Raw genomic sequence first — 14,057 nt, forward strand, 5'->3', positions numbered from 1 at the left:
GAGCTGTGAACAGTGTGTGGCTGAGTTCTTCCCATCAGATCTTAACAATGTGAATCTGGTATACAGGTAGAGGCAGACAACCTCTGGAAAAAGTTTGTGATAGGAGTTGGAATATTTCTTTCCTGCAGCTCCTTATTTCTTCAGTTTATGAATTGCTTCACCATATTTGGGTTCCTGGACACTTACTGCCTGATAAGGAGAAGTTGTTACTATTTATAAATTGGGGTTTTATTACTCAGGCTGCTGTGATGTCTAAATGCTTTTGTAAGAAGGAATGTAATATGGAACACAATGCAAACTGTAAGGCTGATGAGGGAACTGCAATACAATGGCACTGCGTGTCTGCTTCGCAGGCTGTGTTTTGTACTGTTCAACTTAAATTTCTGTTCAAGGAACCAGAAGACCATCGACTGTGTGGTAGGAAGTGGCTTACTAAAGACATCCTTCAGAGGCTAGAATGCTAATGAAGCTTCGGTGTTCGTGCAGATGCACAAATGAACTTTTAAGGCAATCAAGGAAGCAGCGTATTCATTAGTTTGGTAGAAACATTAGGCAGCTTTCATAAAGGTGTGGCCTGAGCTGTACTAGACTGATGTTAACTGCATGTAGGATGAGGCAAGAATGCTTTTGTCTCCTAGCCATCTCCTGCGTTGCTTACTGCGAAGTTTGTAAAAGCTGCGTGCCCTTTTCCTAGGGCTGTTGATTTCTTTTACAAAGAGCAGGAGCTGTACCTTTTACGTTGTACAGCAACGTAAATTCCAAATTCAACCTTTCTTTAATTTTCACAATATGACATAAATGGACATTGCACATGAAAGAGCGAGCCATTGCATATGGCTCCTGGGCCAAAGAGTATTTCAGTAACAGAAATGCCCTGGTCATAAATTTATGTGAATGGTAACCATGTGTCTCTGAATGCCTCCTGTTTCTCATTCAAGTTCAATGTTACTCTATCAGTACTTGCCAGCTATCTTGCACTCTCATGTCTCTGCAATATTTTTAAGCCTTTTGATGCCTTGCAGTTTTTGAAGTAGTCGTATTATTTTTAAGATCCTTAAATTAGGTCATAGCAAAAATATTTCTGTTTATCTAATTCATTTCCATCTGTTCAGACTGCTGGGTGTACTGGAGCATGTAGTAAAGTAGAGAGATTTAAATGGCTTACTTCAGTATGATAAGAAAATGTTATGAAAATCACAAGTTCCCTTTAAAAACTGAAGCCGTTTCAATTGACTTCGGTGTGATGGGAGTGGTTGCAAATGATTAAATTTCCTTGCAGGGGGTAGAGATTTGTAGGATACAGAGCTAGTGAGTCACTATTTCCAATTTTTGACCAAAAGGCAGGGAGGGTGGGGTGGGGTGGGGGGGGTGTGGGGGGGTGGGGGTGGGGAGGAAAGGGGGAAGGAAAAAGGGTCAATCTGTGATTTCTATAGTTGGTGACTACTGTGCGTCTTCAGTGGAGTAAGTGTTGCGGCCTCATATCAGTTTTCCAGATACTTTTGTCCCACTTAGGTTGGAATCCTGAAGCCACCCAGCTATCACTGCTCACAAAGAGAACGGAGTTGTGCAGTTTTTTTAATGGTGATAATTTTAATGTCCTGTTTATCTCATTTCCTCTTGGCCAAAAATATGAACCCACCTCCCCGAGTGCTTGTGACTGTCCTCCTGTAGATGGTGAGGACCTGCTCAGGTGAGTGAGAGCGAACAGTAGTTCCCTGGTCACTTTTGCTTGAGGCTCCAGTCACACAGAAGGCAGACGATACAGCTTGAAAACCAGGTACTAGCTTTTGAGACATTGCTTTGTCCTGCAGTTACTCTCCCTTTAACATCACCCATGCCCTGCTAACATGTTGCTAACAACTTTTGCTCCCACTTAGGTGGTTTTGACTGCTTTTTCAAGTTGGATTTACTTAAAACAATGTGCATATGAGAGGCTAGAGCTCCTAAGATCTTGTTAGGAGGTAGTGAACTGATGAAGCATTTTGTCTGGATCCTGCTTATTTCAGAATAAGCAGTGCTTTCTCAAACAAAGCCTGACTGTACTCAATATCTATTAAAAGCATCCACTAGGTTTGTTGCTTGGTTGGTTGGTTTTGTTTGTTGGGATATTTTTTTTTAAAAAAAGGTCTGCTGGAATCACATAATCTTCTGAAATGTCTCAAAACTATTCAAATGCTGGCAACCAGCATAAAGCCTTTGCCTGATCCTAATCTCCAGAATGCAACAGGCATCATTTCCTAGCTATTTTAAGTCGGTTCTGTGTACTGCACATCTAAAACTAGAATAAAACTACCACAGCTCTACTTTGCTTTCCAACCTCAACTACTCAACAGCACTGTCTTCCTATCTTTTTTTGTCCCCTTCAGATATTTAGAACAAAATCAGACACTTCAACCCTCGGGTTCTTAAAGTTGCAGTATCCTTCTTGCCAGAGAAGCCTGCCATTTTTGTTGGCAGGCATTTGACTCCTATCTTTCCTGATCTTTTACTTAAATAACCAGCTGCTTCAATAATATATTTATTCATATTCGTAATTTTCATATACCTGTCCAGTTTTCAGAACAAACCTAAATGTGTTCTTGGAAGCCTTTGTGGGATTTAATCCCAGAGTTGGTGATCACCCACGGGCTATACAGCTCAGTATTGCCGTGTCTCTCTGTCTCCCTTCAGCTGTGGTCCTCTATACCAATTTTTTTTTGTCACTGCTTTGCTCTTCTCACTTCTCCAGACTCTAAACTTTGCTGGTCTTTACTCTTACTTGTACTTTCATTGCTTGATGATGGGTTGTCACTGACTGACTTGACACTGCTGGTGAACTATAGCTTCTCTCTCTCTCTCTCTCTCTTAAAAGGGATTTCATTATGAACTGAAGAAGGGATTTAAATATGAACTGAGGCCTCTACAAATTCCATCTAGAGAACAAGCAAAGGTCACAATAGTTGAGCTGTTATTTATGCCAGAAGCAGAATATCCACTACTTTAATTTTGTGTGATTTGCTCTGGCACGTAATAGGTGAAGGTACCTCTTTAGCATGTGGGTAGAAAGAGAAAAGGAGGGAAGTCTATAGTAATTTTTTTATTTTTAAGGGAAAAAAAGGAGAAGGTACGAGAATGCAGAGGAGACGTGCAAGAGTCCTTGAGCATGAAAGAAAGAAATTTCTATCTTACATAGCACAGCTTAGTGGAACTGGGCATGGAAGCTCAGAAAGCATGAGGGAACACACATTAACTGAGAGATTGAGGTGAGCGGGGGAAATTCATATCAATGCATTTGAGATATATGATAATATGAGGTACATGAAATAAAGTTTAAAAAATTAAAGTCTACTATGAAGCTGCAGAAAACATAATAGCATATGGTTGGAAGCTCCCTTCTCTAGGGTCTTTCTCATCTCTCCCTGCCCTGCTCTCATAATACATCTGTGTTTGGCAAAAAGGGGGATGGAGAAAGAAAGCAATCTCTGCTGGACAGAGTTCCCAAAAGCTGAATTTGGAGCAGTACACTGAGACAAAGTCAGTTGGCCTGTCTGCATCATCTTCTGCACTACCACAAATTCTGCCTTTGTGTTTCTCTAAAAAAACTCTTTTGTTGAATTTAGTTGAATGTTTGATCTCATCTCTTTTTTTAATCCCTCTGCCAGCTTTTAATAAAAACCCACAGAATCAAGACATTCTAGGATTGATGTTCTGTCCACCTGGTTCAGATTAGACTTCTTGCATCACTTAAATAGGTTTTCATGGCTTTCCTACTAGAACTGCGTTTGAGTGCTTTTGAAATAATTTTTGTTTTTAATTGGACATGATAATATTTGAGGTGATAATTGGCTAATTGTTTAAATGTGCATTTAGACAATTGTTAAAAAGAATGCTATTTGTGTTATTTAGTGTTATAAACCGTACATACACTGTAGTTTCTTCTCTAATTAAGAAACAATTAAAATCACAAAAAATCCAACAGCTTGACATCAAATTTAAAGACTTTATGCTTGAGTGCATCACAGCAGCTCAAGAGCAAGCTATCAGGACATTTTCATCCCTTTTAAAACTACAATGAATACCTTCATAGGAGTAGAGTTAGAAAGAATATTTGTTTTCATTATGGAGTTAAACTGCACGGACTGCTCCTAAATTCAGTTGTCACGTTTCTGACATGACTGCAGCCTGTAGTCCTCACAAGGTAGAACAGTGCAGAGCTTCACTGGCACTTTTTCAGCCCTCGTAACAGAAAGGTATAGAATGTCTTTTGTATGTAACTGAATAGCTCTCTAAAATATTTAGGCTTGGAGTCTGAATTCCTATGCAGACCAAGGTTTTACATGGGAAAATAAGACTCACTGATGTTTCACATTTGACTGTATACCACCTCATCCACAATATAAATTACCTCTTTTTTTTAATTCATTTCAATTCAACATCTTAGTTATATGCTATAATACAAACAGCTACAGGCCCAAGTAATTCCCTTTGTGGACTGCTGGGTTTTTTTTCTCTTTAGATGATGGAAACTGCCTTAAGTATTGAGACAATGAAAAGATGCAAGACTTCATGTATGAAAGTCACTGAAGAAATACTGGCGTGTACCCTCAGGCTGATTATTTCATTCCCTGCCTTTCTCCTGCGCAGAACTTGGGTATCTCAGACTGCGGTCTGAGCATCTGTTGAAATATTGCTTACATTCTGAAACAGGTTTTCCCTTTTCCGTAAAGGTGCATAGGTTGGACAGGAGTTGTATTACACAGTCCGGTTGGGGCTGAAGTTGAGGTCATGGTTCAGCTTTCCACCAGCTCTGTGATACTGCCCATGTGGGGACATGATTCATCCTTCCGTCAGTTTAGTCTTCCAGTAGCTCTGAGGATGTCTGTGTCATCACTTAGGGCATGGGCACAGTGTTTATTAAAATGTTCGTGCACAAAAAAGCCTGTGCAGAGCCACAGGCAGCCTGACCGATCAGCTCTCTCTGGGCTTCCATGGCACAAATCGTACAAATTATATGAGTGTGGGGGGCGGGTCTTTAGCTCTCCTGTCTACAACTGCTACTCTTTTCCCCTAAAATCAACTGGATTTGATCTGTTCTCTGTCGTGATGTAGGTAAATAGACTGGATTTACCTAAACTACAAGCACAGCAAAAGTCAGTACTGGCTGACCACATTGTTTTAGTTTGTAGCACAGATGATATGCAAGCTGCATTTTATACCAGGCATTGTTTACTCAGATGCCAAGTTCCATATACGCAGTTCCTGATTTTATTAAAGCACTTTAGGTATGGTAAGACATTGGTCAGGGGCTTCATATAAATATGGGTATTTCATGCCCTTTTTGGAGTTGACATCCATCCTGAATTTATCAAAGCAGTTACTGTGTGTAAAGATTTGGTCTCCTACTTGAGCTGAAGCTGGCTGGTTTGAGACAGGCTCCCACTGTGTGGCTTTCCTTGCCACCAGACCCACTGTGTTAGGCATCGGATAGTTGCTTGGAGAAGAACTGAGTGAACAGAAAGAACAAATGACGTTGAGACTAGGTATATTGATCCAGAAATTGTTATGGTACTAATCTGACTTTAAATCGCAATCCTGTTTTAATGCCTGGAGAGATACAATTTCTACCCTAGGAAAAGTAGGTTGCAGAAGCTATGGTGAGGGTTTTAGATTGCAAGCCTGAGGTCTCATTTGTTCCTGACACACAGATGAAAAAAATCAGTGAATGATTTTGTAGCTCAGGGTTGCTATATCCCTTGTTTTCAGCAACTCCAGAATCCTTTGCAGCCAAAACCTTTTTTTGGTCTTTGTATATGCAGAGTTCAGATATGTAGACCCCCATTTAAAGCTTATCATTTGTGTCTGTGGTCGGACTTCATGGACTGAATTGAAGAGGTGCAGTTTTCTGATTCTGCCCGACTGGGAGCTCTTTCTGCTTTCAAAAATAGATCTCACGGGGATGGAGGGGTCTCATTCATCCCCCCCAGCATTAAGTTTCCCATACTCTTACACTCAGGTTTTGCTACTGTGAGAGGGTCACTGTTGACAGGTGAGGATTGCTAACAGGGCTGGTAGGTTATGAGCTAATGAACTGCACTGCGTTCTGCAGTCAGCTGGGCTGCTCCCAGACCTGACCTTCGCTGGGCTGTTGCAGCATCTCTAGCTCAGACACATCTTTGGACCCGTGTTAGTTGCCTGCATGCAACATGAGCTCTGCAGTCTCCTCCCTTATGCTTACAACATCTTCAGCTTTTTCTTCTTTCCAACTTCTCTGATTATATTTATACGAGGACAGAATTCTGTCATTTTATCCTGTGTGCTCTCTCAATATTGGCTAAATAGCATGTGCTTCCTGTTCATTTCTTGTCTTAGACACAGAGTTTGCCGTTTTAAGGGACTTTCAAGTTTGGCAAGGCTAATATTGTAATAGCAGTTATATTCTTTCACCAAGTTATTCCTTTTAGCTTGACTGGTTTTCTGTTCCAGGGTAGACCAATAGTGAATTTTCCTTTTTTGCTTTCACTGCTCAGCTTGATGCTCACCTGCCAGCATTTCTTTCTCTGATCTCTTATTGTCTGCCCAGCCTCAGCCTTGCTTCCTTTATTCTGACAGCTGCTCCAGACTCAACTTCTTTTATGTCCTTCTCTTATACTTGTTTGTGTGTCATCTTTGTTACTGCATTTGATGTTTGGGATGACCTTACTGAGATCTCTTCTTGAAGAAACTTGCCTTTCTAGTGGCCCAGAAGGCACTGAAGAGGCAAACCAAGGAGAAGAATCGTCTGGAACCAATGAGTATATGGGCTTGCTGTGACCAAGTAGTTCTTCTTCTAGGTCTTATCCCTTTTCCACCGTATGGGACAATGGGCAACTTCTTAGGTCTTCAGTGTACACCTTACGCACTGTGTAAGCATCTGCACTGCCAAAGGTGACCAGGTAACAAAATAGACTGGGGTTTGTAGTTGAATGTTTTGTTTGGTTTAAGCAGCTGGTGAATTTTTATATTTTTTCTTTCCCATTATGTGACAGACTTGTTTTTAAGGACAAACAAACCTGATCTGCCTTTCTCTCCTTTTGCGAGATGCAAATATTTTATTCCTCAAAATATGAGGTATTAAATTTTAAAATACTGCATTTTTAAACCAATTGTGGTGATTATAGGGGTTCCAAAATTATATTTTGCACAATGAGGTTAGAATAAGCATCTCTTCGTTGTGGTAGAAGCGACAGGCAGGCTTCTACATGCAATTCAGCACTTTGTAATGATATTGTATTGAATTTAGAGTATTTGGCCAGGAAATAGGTTTATGAATAAACTGGTGGGGTAACTGTATAGCCAGCTGCTTTGTAGTAGTGCTCAGTCATTTAATTTCACATTAATTTTTAAAGATAAATCAAACCTGTTTATTGTATTTAAATTCCACTTAATGTGGATTCTTAGGCCCCTGCGGTCTTTCGGTGACAGAAGGGATTTTGAGACGTTAAACTGTTTACTTTCTGAACTTTGCATTTGCATTGCGATCTACTCCTTTTAATAATTAAATGATCATTTAATATAATTATAATATCTGAGGTTGGGAGTGGAAGCAGTTCTTTTTCATCTGTTACTCATCGTCCGTGGAGTTAAAGTTTCTCAAAAGAAATAAAATCTGAGTACCCTAAACTGTCCAAATTAGTGTACTTTTTCTTGATGACAAATAGCTCCCTGGAAGGCATCGGTTAATTCAGTCTCAAATCTTTAAGAAGTAATTTTGACAGAGTTCTGTAAATGTAGAAAGTTAGACAGAGTAACCAGAGAAAGGTTCCTAATGAAATCTTGGCTTCGGTGGTGAAAAAGTCTGACCAGTTTTAATAAAAGCCTGAGTACACTGCATTCATGAGGATTTCTGCAAGTCTGCCCGGATGACATATAAATTTTAATTTAGGCGTAGTCAATAAAAGGCCACCTAATATGGTTTCATGTTTTGAGAGGTTTCCCTGTAATTACTCCAGCTAGTTAGTCTGTTCTCTAACCATTTGGGAATCTGCATGTGCTGAAAGAAATTGTCCTGCGAAAGATGGTGCTTGTACAGCATGTAGCGATTGAAGTGACCTGGCAGAGACCTCCTCCCCCCACCCCCCTTATTTAGTGAACTTCCAAAACTGATGAGCCTGTAGCCCTTCTCCCAGCAGCTGGTTTCTAAATTCGGTCTGACAAATGGTGTCGTAAAGGTGGCAGGTGAGGTTAGGAGATCTGATCAGAACATACCGATTTAACAGCCACCAAAAGGTACAAAAGAGTGTAAGGAAAAGCAATCAGGCGCTGTCTCTTTATCATTGTATCAGCTTTCTTTGTGCAGTCCCTTGTGAAAGCCTTTATTGATGGCTTTCAGCTATGTATCATTATAATGCCTACAATAAGCATTACATAATAGGAAAAATATGCCGCATTGAGCAATGAAACTGGTGTGAGCTAGTCCTGTGGCCCATATCAAAATGTTCTCCCTAGCATTCCCCATAACAACACTTCCTCAGATGTAATGGACTACAGCATATCATCAGCTTAAATTTCATACATCTGCCTTAATGTTTTTTGCATATCCCTGTTACAAGTAGTGGCTGTGACTACCTGAGGGGAAAAGAACCCTCTTTTTTCCTCTTTAAATGGCAGTTCAGGCATTTTTCAGGCATGTCCCCTGCCGTTGCTGTGTTTGCATGAGTAGGCAGGGAAATCCTGTGTGTTTGTGCCTCTCAGGCAGTAAGGAAAGGGGAGAAAGCCAATGAAAAGATAAAGGAAAACACAGTAATGATAAAACCACAAGAATTAACTAGAACAACTGGGTAGACAGTAGCACAGGATTGATTTTTTTTGTTGTTGTTGGGTCTCTTTATAGCAATTCAGTAGATTGCGAGTTGTCTCCTATTAATGGTGCTGGTTTATAAGAAGGAATTTCCAGAGTAAGTGCATCTGAGGTGCTTCCATTGGGATGGGAAGCACTTATTTCAGAAGGAGCTCAGTGTTAGGAGCTCTGAAGCTGGTCTTCCCCCTTTGCTGCAGAATGATGTATGGGTATCCAGTTGGGCTGGAAACAGAAAGACGGCGTTGGAAGCCAGCCCTGCTGTGCCTGGGTGTGCCAGACCTTTGGTCTGGGAGAAGTCGTGGGCTCATAAGCTTGCCAGAAGCAGGGCTCTTGTGCTTAACTTTGGTCATAAAATTATTCTTAAATTCCCCTAAAGTTAGAATGTTGTATTCTTTAAGGTGCTAACTGAAAAAAATGTCCCTTAGCAGGTACCTTTATTTGGATGGTTCTTTCCTGTGCTTGCTTGCCAGTGTTAAAGCATAGCAACTGCTTTCTGCATGGGATTGAAATGTTGCAAGCATTATACAGCTTACAGATTTTCACTGGTCATATTGAAGAATATCGTTCCAGTTACAGGTAGGTAGGATACACACAGGCTTAGAGACCCTTAGTCGTGTATCTTCAGTTTTAAAAGTTAAAAAACCCTGATGTGTTCCTAAGATGTTGTGTTATTAAAGGCACATGCCTTTAAATATGAGTGGCAGTTTTGCCAAATGTGACACAGACTATTAACATAATGGATGATTAGTTTTTCACATTAATGACACAGTGAATTCTAGCACACAGCATTCCTAAAGGGGAAGATGACTGTTAACTGTGGAATGGACAGATGGGCTCTTAAATGCTTGCAGTGAGAACTGGAGAGGGGTAGGATTGAAGCTGATTATGTAAAAGCAACAAGTTAACCACTAACTGACCATTTTTGGTCACGACTGTTTTATTTAAGTTTTAGATAATTATCTGAGTGAGTAAATTGGGTCCATAAAGTCAGTTATGAAGCTGGCGAAAGGCATTATACTGTAGCCACAGTCAGGGTCCCTCTGGCATTCAGGTCGTGAAGGGAAGCTGACAGTTGTACCTGCGGCTGTGCATGCTGATGGCATGCAGTGCGGGTGGCAGTGGTTTGCTTCAGCGGGCTGAGGAGCTCAGCATCTGCTGCATGCACTTGGGTCATCGCCGTCTGCTAAACATAAGTGGGCAGCCATCATCCTGCCTAGGACTGCTCTGCTCCTGCCAGGCACAGCAGTGGGGAGGGCAGCCCACGGGGCACATATGCTGCGCACCAGTGACTGCTGTGAACGTTCCTGCCTACTTCAGCCTGTGCACCCATGAGCCGGACATAACAGGGACCCAGCTACAGTCTTGTTTACCCAGTCAACATGTTTTCAGATATAAATACTTTTATGCTTTTTTGGTATATTTGTCAACTGCATCTTGGGTTCAGTGGGAAATTTATACTGTAATGTTTGGCAACGGTTGTATGTTACAAGGATGGTGCCATGAGAAGCAGGGTGCCCAGGTCCTAGCTTGTTTGAGCAGCCTGTCTAGGTTTTGCTGCCATGCTCAACACCGTGGTATGCGAGTGCTTACCGAGCCCTCCGAGCTGCAGAGGCGAGCGCTGTGTAGGCACTCAGGGTTACTTTTTTTTTTAAGGATGGAATTTAGAAGCCTTTTGCTCTGTACCTTGGAAGAGTTTTCCCTGATACAGCAATTCTGCCTCTTGCCTGGGGTCTGAGGTGGAATTCTTCAACTGCCTTTAAAGTTGCTGGCAAAGCGACCTTGACAACAATTGTATCAGGTATTGTACGGGGGGGTGATGCAGTGTTATTGTGTTGACCTAAAACTTCAAATCCAAAGATGGAATAAGGGTGGTGGCTCCCTAAGAAGCAAGTTAACAAAATGGTGGCAAGTGCCTTTGTCTGGGGAGTGCTGAGGGGCCACAGAAGATCTGAGTGCTGTTTTGCTAAGTACGATTCAAATTTAAACAGGCCTTGTCCCACAGGGCTTGTGGACAGTGGCAATGTGGGGAAAAGAGTGGGGAATGCAAAAGTAAAATCAACTGTGCTACACATGTGAAATCAGATTAGTGTTACAATTTTTGTTGTGTTAGTGGGGAAATAAGATGCAAGAAGGAAGGACTGTTCTAGTGAAGAGGAGGAACACTAGAGAGAGTAAAGGCAGAGCAGAAAAGAGCAGAGAATATGGTTAATAGAGCTAAGATTAAGATACTGAAAGAGGGCTCAGAGATTGGAGGAGGCAGAGAAAGATAATGCTTAAAATTACAAGGAAGGGTAAACCTAATGCTTCTACTACATTTGCACATTTTGGAGAGTGCATCCTGAGTGCCATACATGTGCACTCCTACAGTAGCTTTCTCTGAAATGTTGTGTTGGAAAGGATGGGTGGTAAACTGTCCAAAGGACAAGCAGAACCTGCTGAAAGTACTTGTGCCCATTTAGTGAAAGCTTGAGCTTTTGAGTGTCTCTAGTCTTTGCATGGGTTTGGAAGCAGCTTTCCTTTTGCTTCCCGGTCTCAAATGCTTCACAATCAGAATTCCCAATACCATGATTGCACCGTAAGAAGAAAGCTGCACACCACACCCATCGCTCCTGTGTTGGCTGCAGAAGGGACGGGGCCTTTCCGTAGGCACCAGTCTCACAGAGACTAGGAGCTGGCTGCTGTCCTAGGGTCTGTCCCAAGTCTACCTGCCTCACCCCTGCGTTAGAGTACATCCCTTTGGTGCTTTCTGATGCTTCTGGGTTAACTTGGATCTTCCCATAGAATAAGTCCCAGACTCTCCAGGACTTCAAACAAGTCCTAGTCCAGGCCTGCATCTCTGCCCACCATATTCCACCCTGATATGTCCTGAGACATGCCTAGACTGTGGGCCAGGGGTCCTCAAACTTTTTAATCAGGGGGCCAGCGCGCGGATGAAGTGGCAGGACGTCATCTGCGGCTGCTTGGTTTCCCCCCCCAACCCCTGGCGGGAGGGGGGGGTGTCTGTAAATACCGGGGGGGGGCGGATTGAGGACCCTGGGGGGCCGTATCCGGCCTGTGGGCCATAGTTTGAGGATCCCTGCTCTAGGCTCTAGACCTTTTTGTCTCTGCTGGATGAAGGATTCACTTCAGCGGGCAAAAAGTAAAAGCCTTAGGGACAGGGAAGCAGCACTTGATGTGAACTTCTCCTGATTCAAAACCAATTGACTCTTTTTCTGTGTGTTCCCAGCTCTGTTGCCTCCTATGTAGGATGCTCAGTGATCCTTTGTTGTATGTGGGTAGCTTTGAAGTTGTGCCCATAAGTATTTGCAAGGAATATAGGGGGTAAGTGGTAATAATCTGATGACCAGCAATATTTATGATGGCAGATGAAGCTCAGGAAGAAATTTAAGGCAATTTCTATCCTTTTTGTTCTGGTCCCCCCTCCCTTCCCATTTTGGTACCCAGGATATAGAAAATGAACCACATTAGAGCATTTTGGCTTCTTTTTTTTGTGCAAGTTGTGCCTCTTCTGTTAATATACTGGAGAGAGTGTCTGCACAGCCTGTGTCCAACCCTCCCATAGCTATATGTTGTTTGAGTAACGCCACCACAGGCCACTTCAGCCTCCCAGTGGCTGCCCTTAACAGCCTGTTGCACAAAAGCGTGTCTTTCATACTTCATTGGAGATGGAGATGTGTGCTGCAGTACTACAGTAAATAGACTGTAGTTTTTCTTAACATTTGTCTAGCTGTATTTCAGAACTTAACAGTTTATGTAGTAACGTCATCAGGAGGCTGGAGTGTTTCTAGGCAGTGCAAGCATAGCTACCACGTAGCAGAATTGGTTGAGAGAACATGACTAACGGGAATGGGAAGATCCACCATGACTGTGGTTTAAATTCCCAGATTTCCAATGTCAAACTTGTGAACTTATCCTGGAAGCTGTCGTCACCTTCCACGCTCTGTCCTTCAGCTCAGCACCTACCCTGCAACGTCCCGTCCCAGCTCTACCCAGGTTTTCCTTCCTTAGCCTTGTGCCTGCTTCAGCTCAGTTGCTTCAGCCCCGCAGTGGCTTAGCAGGAGCAGAGAGCTGCGGTGCGGGTCTGTAACTAGAGGTAGCTGCTAAATCTTTGCAAAGGAGAAAAGTGTTCACATTTAAAATACAAAAGTGGGTGTTCCAGTGAGTGCGGCAACAGAATGCATGTTTAATTTTTTGCCTTTGTTAACACCCCCCCCCCAATGCATTTGATAAAGTTTTCTTTCTGATTCTGTTTGAGTTTTTTTCCTACACTGTCTGTTCAAGACATTCTGTGAATATTCAAAATAGGAATATTCAGCCTGCAAAGCTGAACTTATACACAAATTAGCAGTGGGAGGGTTGGGTTTTTTTTATGCATTGGGAGTGTGTGTTGGGTTTACAGTAACCAGGCTTCTGGTCTTGTAGACATTAGGGAGGGGATTCTTTTTTCCTCCATTCATATTTTGTGTCTAGCAAGTTGACATTCTGATATTGATTAGGGCTTTTAGATGCAACAGGAACACATCTAATAAGAAAATAATGAGTTGGTGTGTGTTTGTGTGCAGTGCTGTCCTGTTGCTAGGTAGGGCCTGGCGGCCGGAAGATCTCGCGCTGTACGGAAACACAGGGCCCCCCTCCAGATAGCCAACAGCTTTTGATTTATGATGTAAGCAGACGGAAGTGACATTGTAAACCTAGGCTATATAGTGTCACGTCGTTCAGCAATAAACGCCATTTGCCATCCACCACATTGGTGTCTGTGAGCTGATGGACCGAGCGGCCAGGGGTTGGCCGCCGTGCCGTTCCTGAACCAGGTCACCGCGTGCCTGTAAAAAGGCAACAAGTGGTGCTGAAACCCGGGATCGAACCAGGGACCTTTAGACTCCTTTTGGGGCAAACTGGCTGCAGAGGCCAGGGATGCTGAGGCGAAAGCCGAGCTGAAAATACACGGATTGAACCACCACCATATATGCCCCAAGATGTCCCCGAGCAGCAAGAAGAAGGGCGGGGCGAGACCACCCCCGGCGGGAGCAGGGGGGGAGCGCTAGAGTTAACAAGCGCACACAAAGGGGAGGGGGAGGAGAATGGGAAGGAAAAGAGTGATTGGCATGACCAAAAAAGGGAAAAGATCACGAGCGAGGGGCGGAAAGCTAATCAGAATGACCCTCCCCAAAACCGTCCTTATAAGGCAGGCGCCTCCCCAAGTGGAAGGCAGGGCGGGCAAAAAGGGAAAGAACCGCCCAAT

At 42.9% G+C, this 14,057-nt stretch overlaps 2 protein-coding genes across 6 annotated transcripts in view; one reads left to right on the forward strand and one right to left on the reverse strand.

The window, feature by feature from the left end:
• The window catches only part of CMSS1 (cms1 ribosomal small subunit homolog), a gene marked incomplete at its 5' end in the record, with an annotated part of 239,809 nt that overhangs the window by 137,625 nt on the left and 88,127 nt on the right, over window positions 1-14,057 (forward strand). The window contains one exon of one of the 4 annotated variants that reach the window (XM_080376005.1): window positions 1,449-6,881. The exons of the other annotated variants lie outside the window; for them this stretch is intronic. Coding sequence (XP_080232131.1) covers window positions 6,767-6,881 — 115 coding nt within the window. Of the gene's footprint in view, window positions 1-1,448; window positions 6,882-14,057 lie in introns of those variants that run through there. 4 annotated transcript variants of the gene reach the window in all.
• The window catches only part of LOC308059094 (filamin A-interacting protein 1-like), a 154,814-nt gene that overhangs the window by 86,831 nt on the left and 53,926 nt on the right, over window positions 1-14,057 (reverse strand). The window lies entirely within an intron of this gene.

This window comes from Falco punctatus (assembly GCF_963210335.1).
Source record: "Falco punctatus genome assembly, chromosome: 2".
Classification (NCBI taxonomy): domain Eukaryota; kingdom Metazoa; phylum Chordata; class Aves; order Falconiformes; family Falconidae; genus Falco; species Falco punctatus.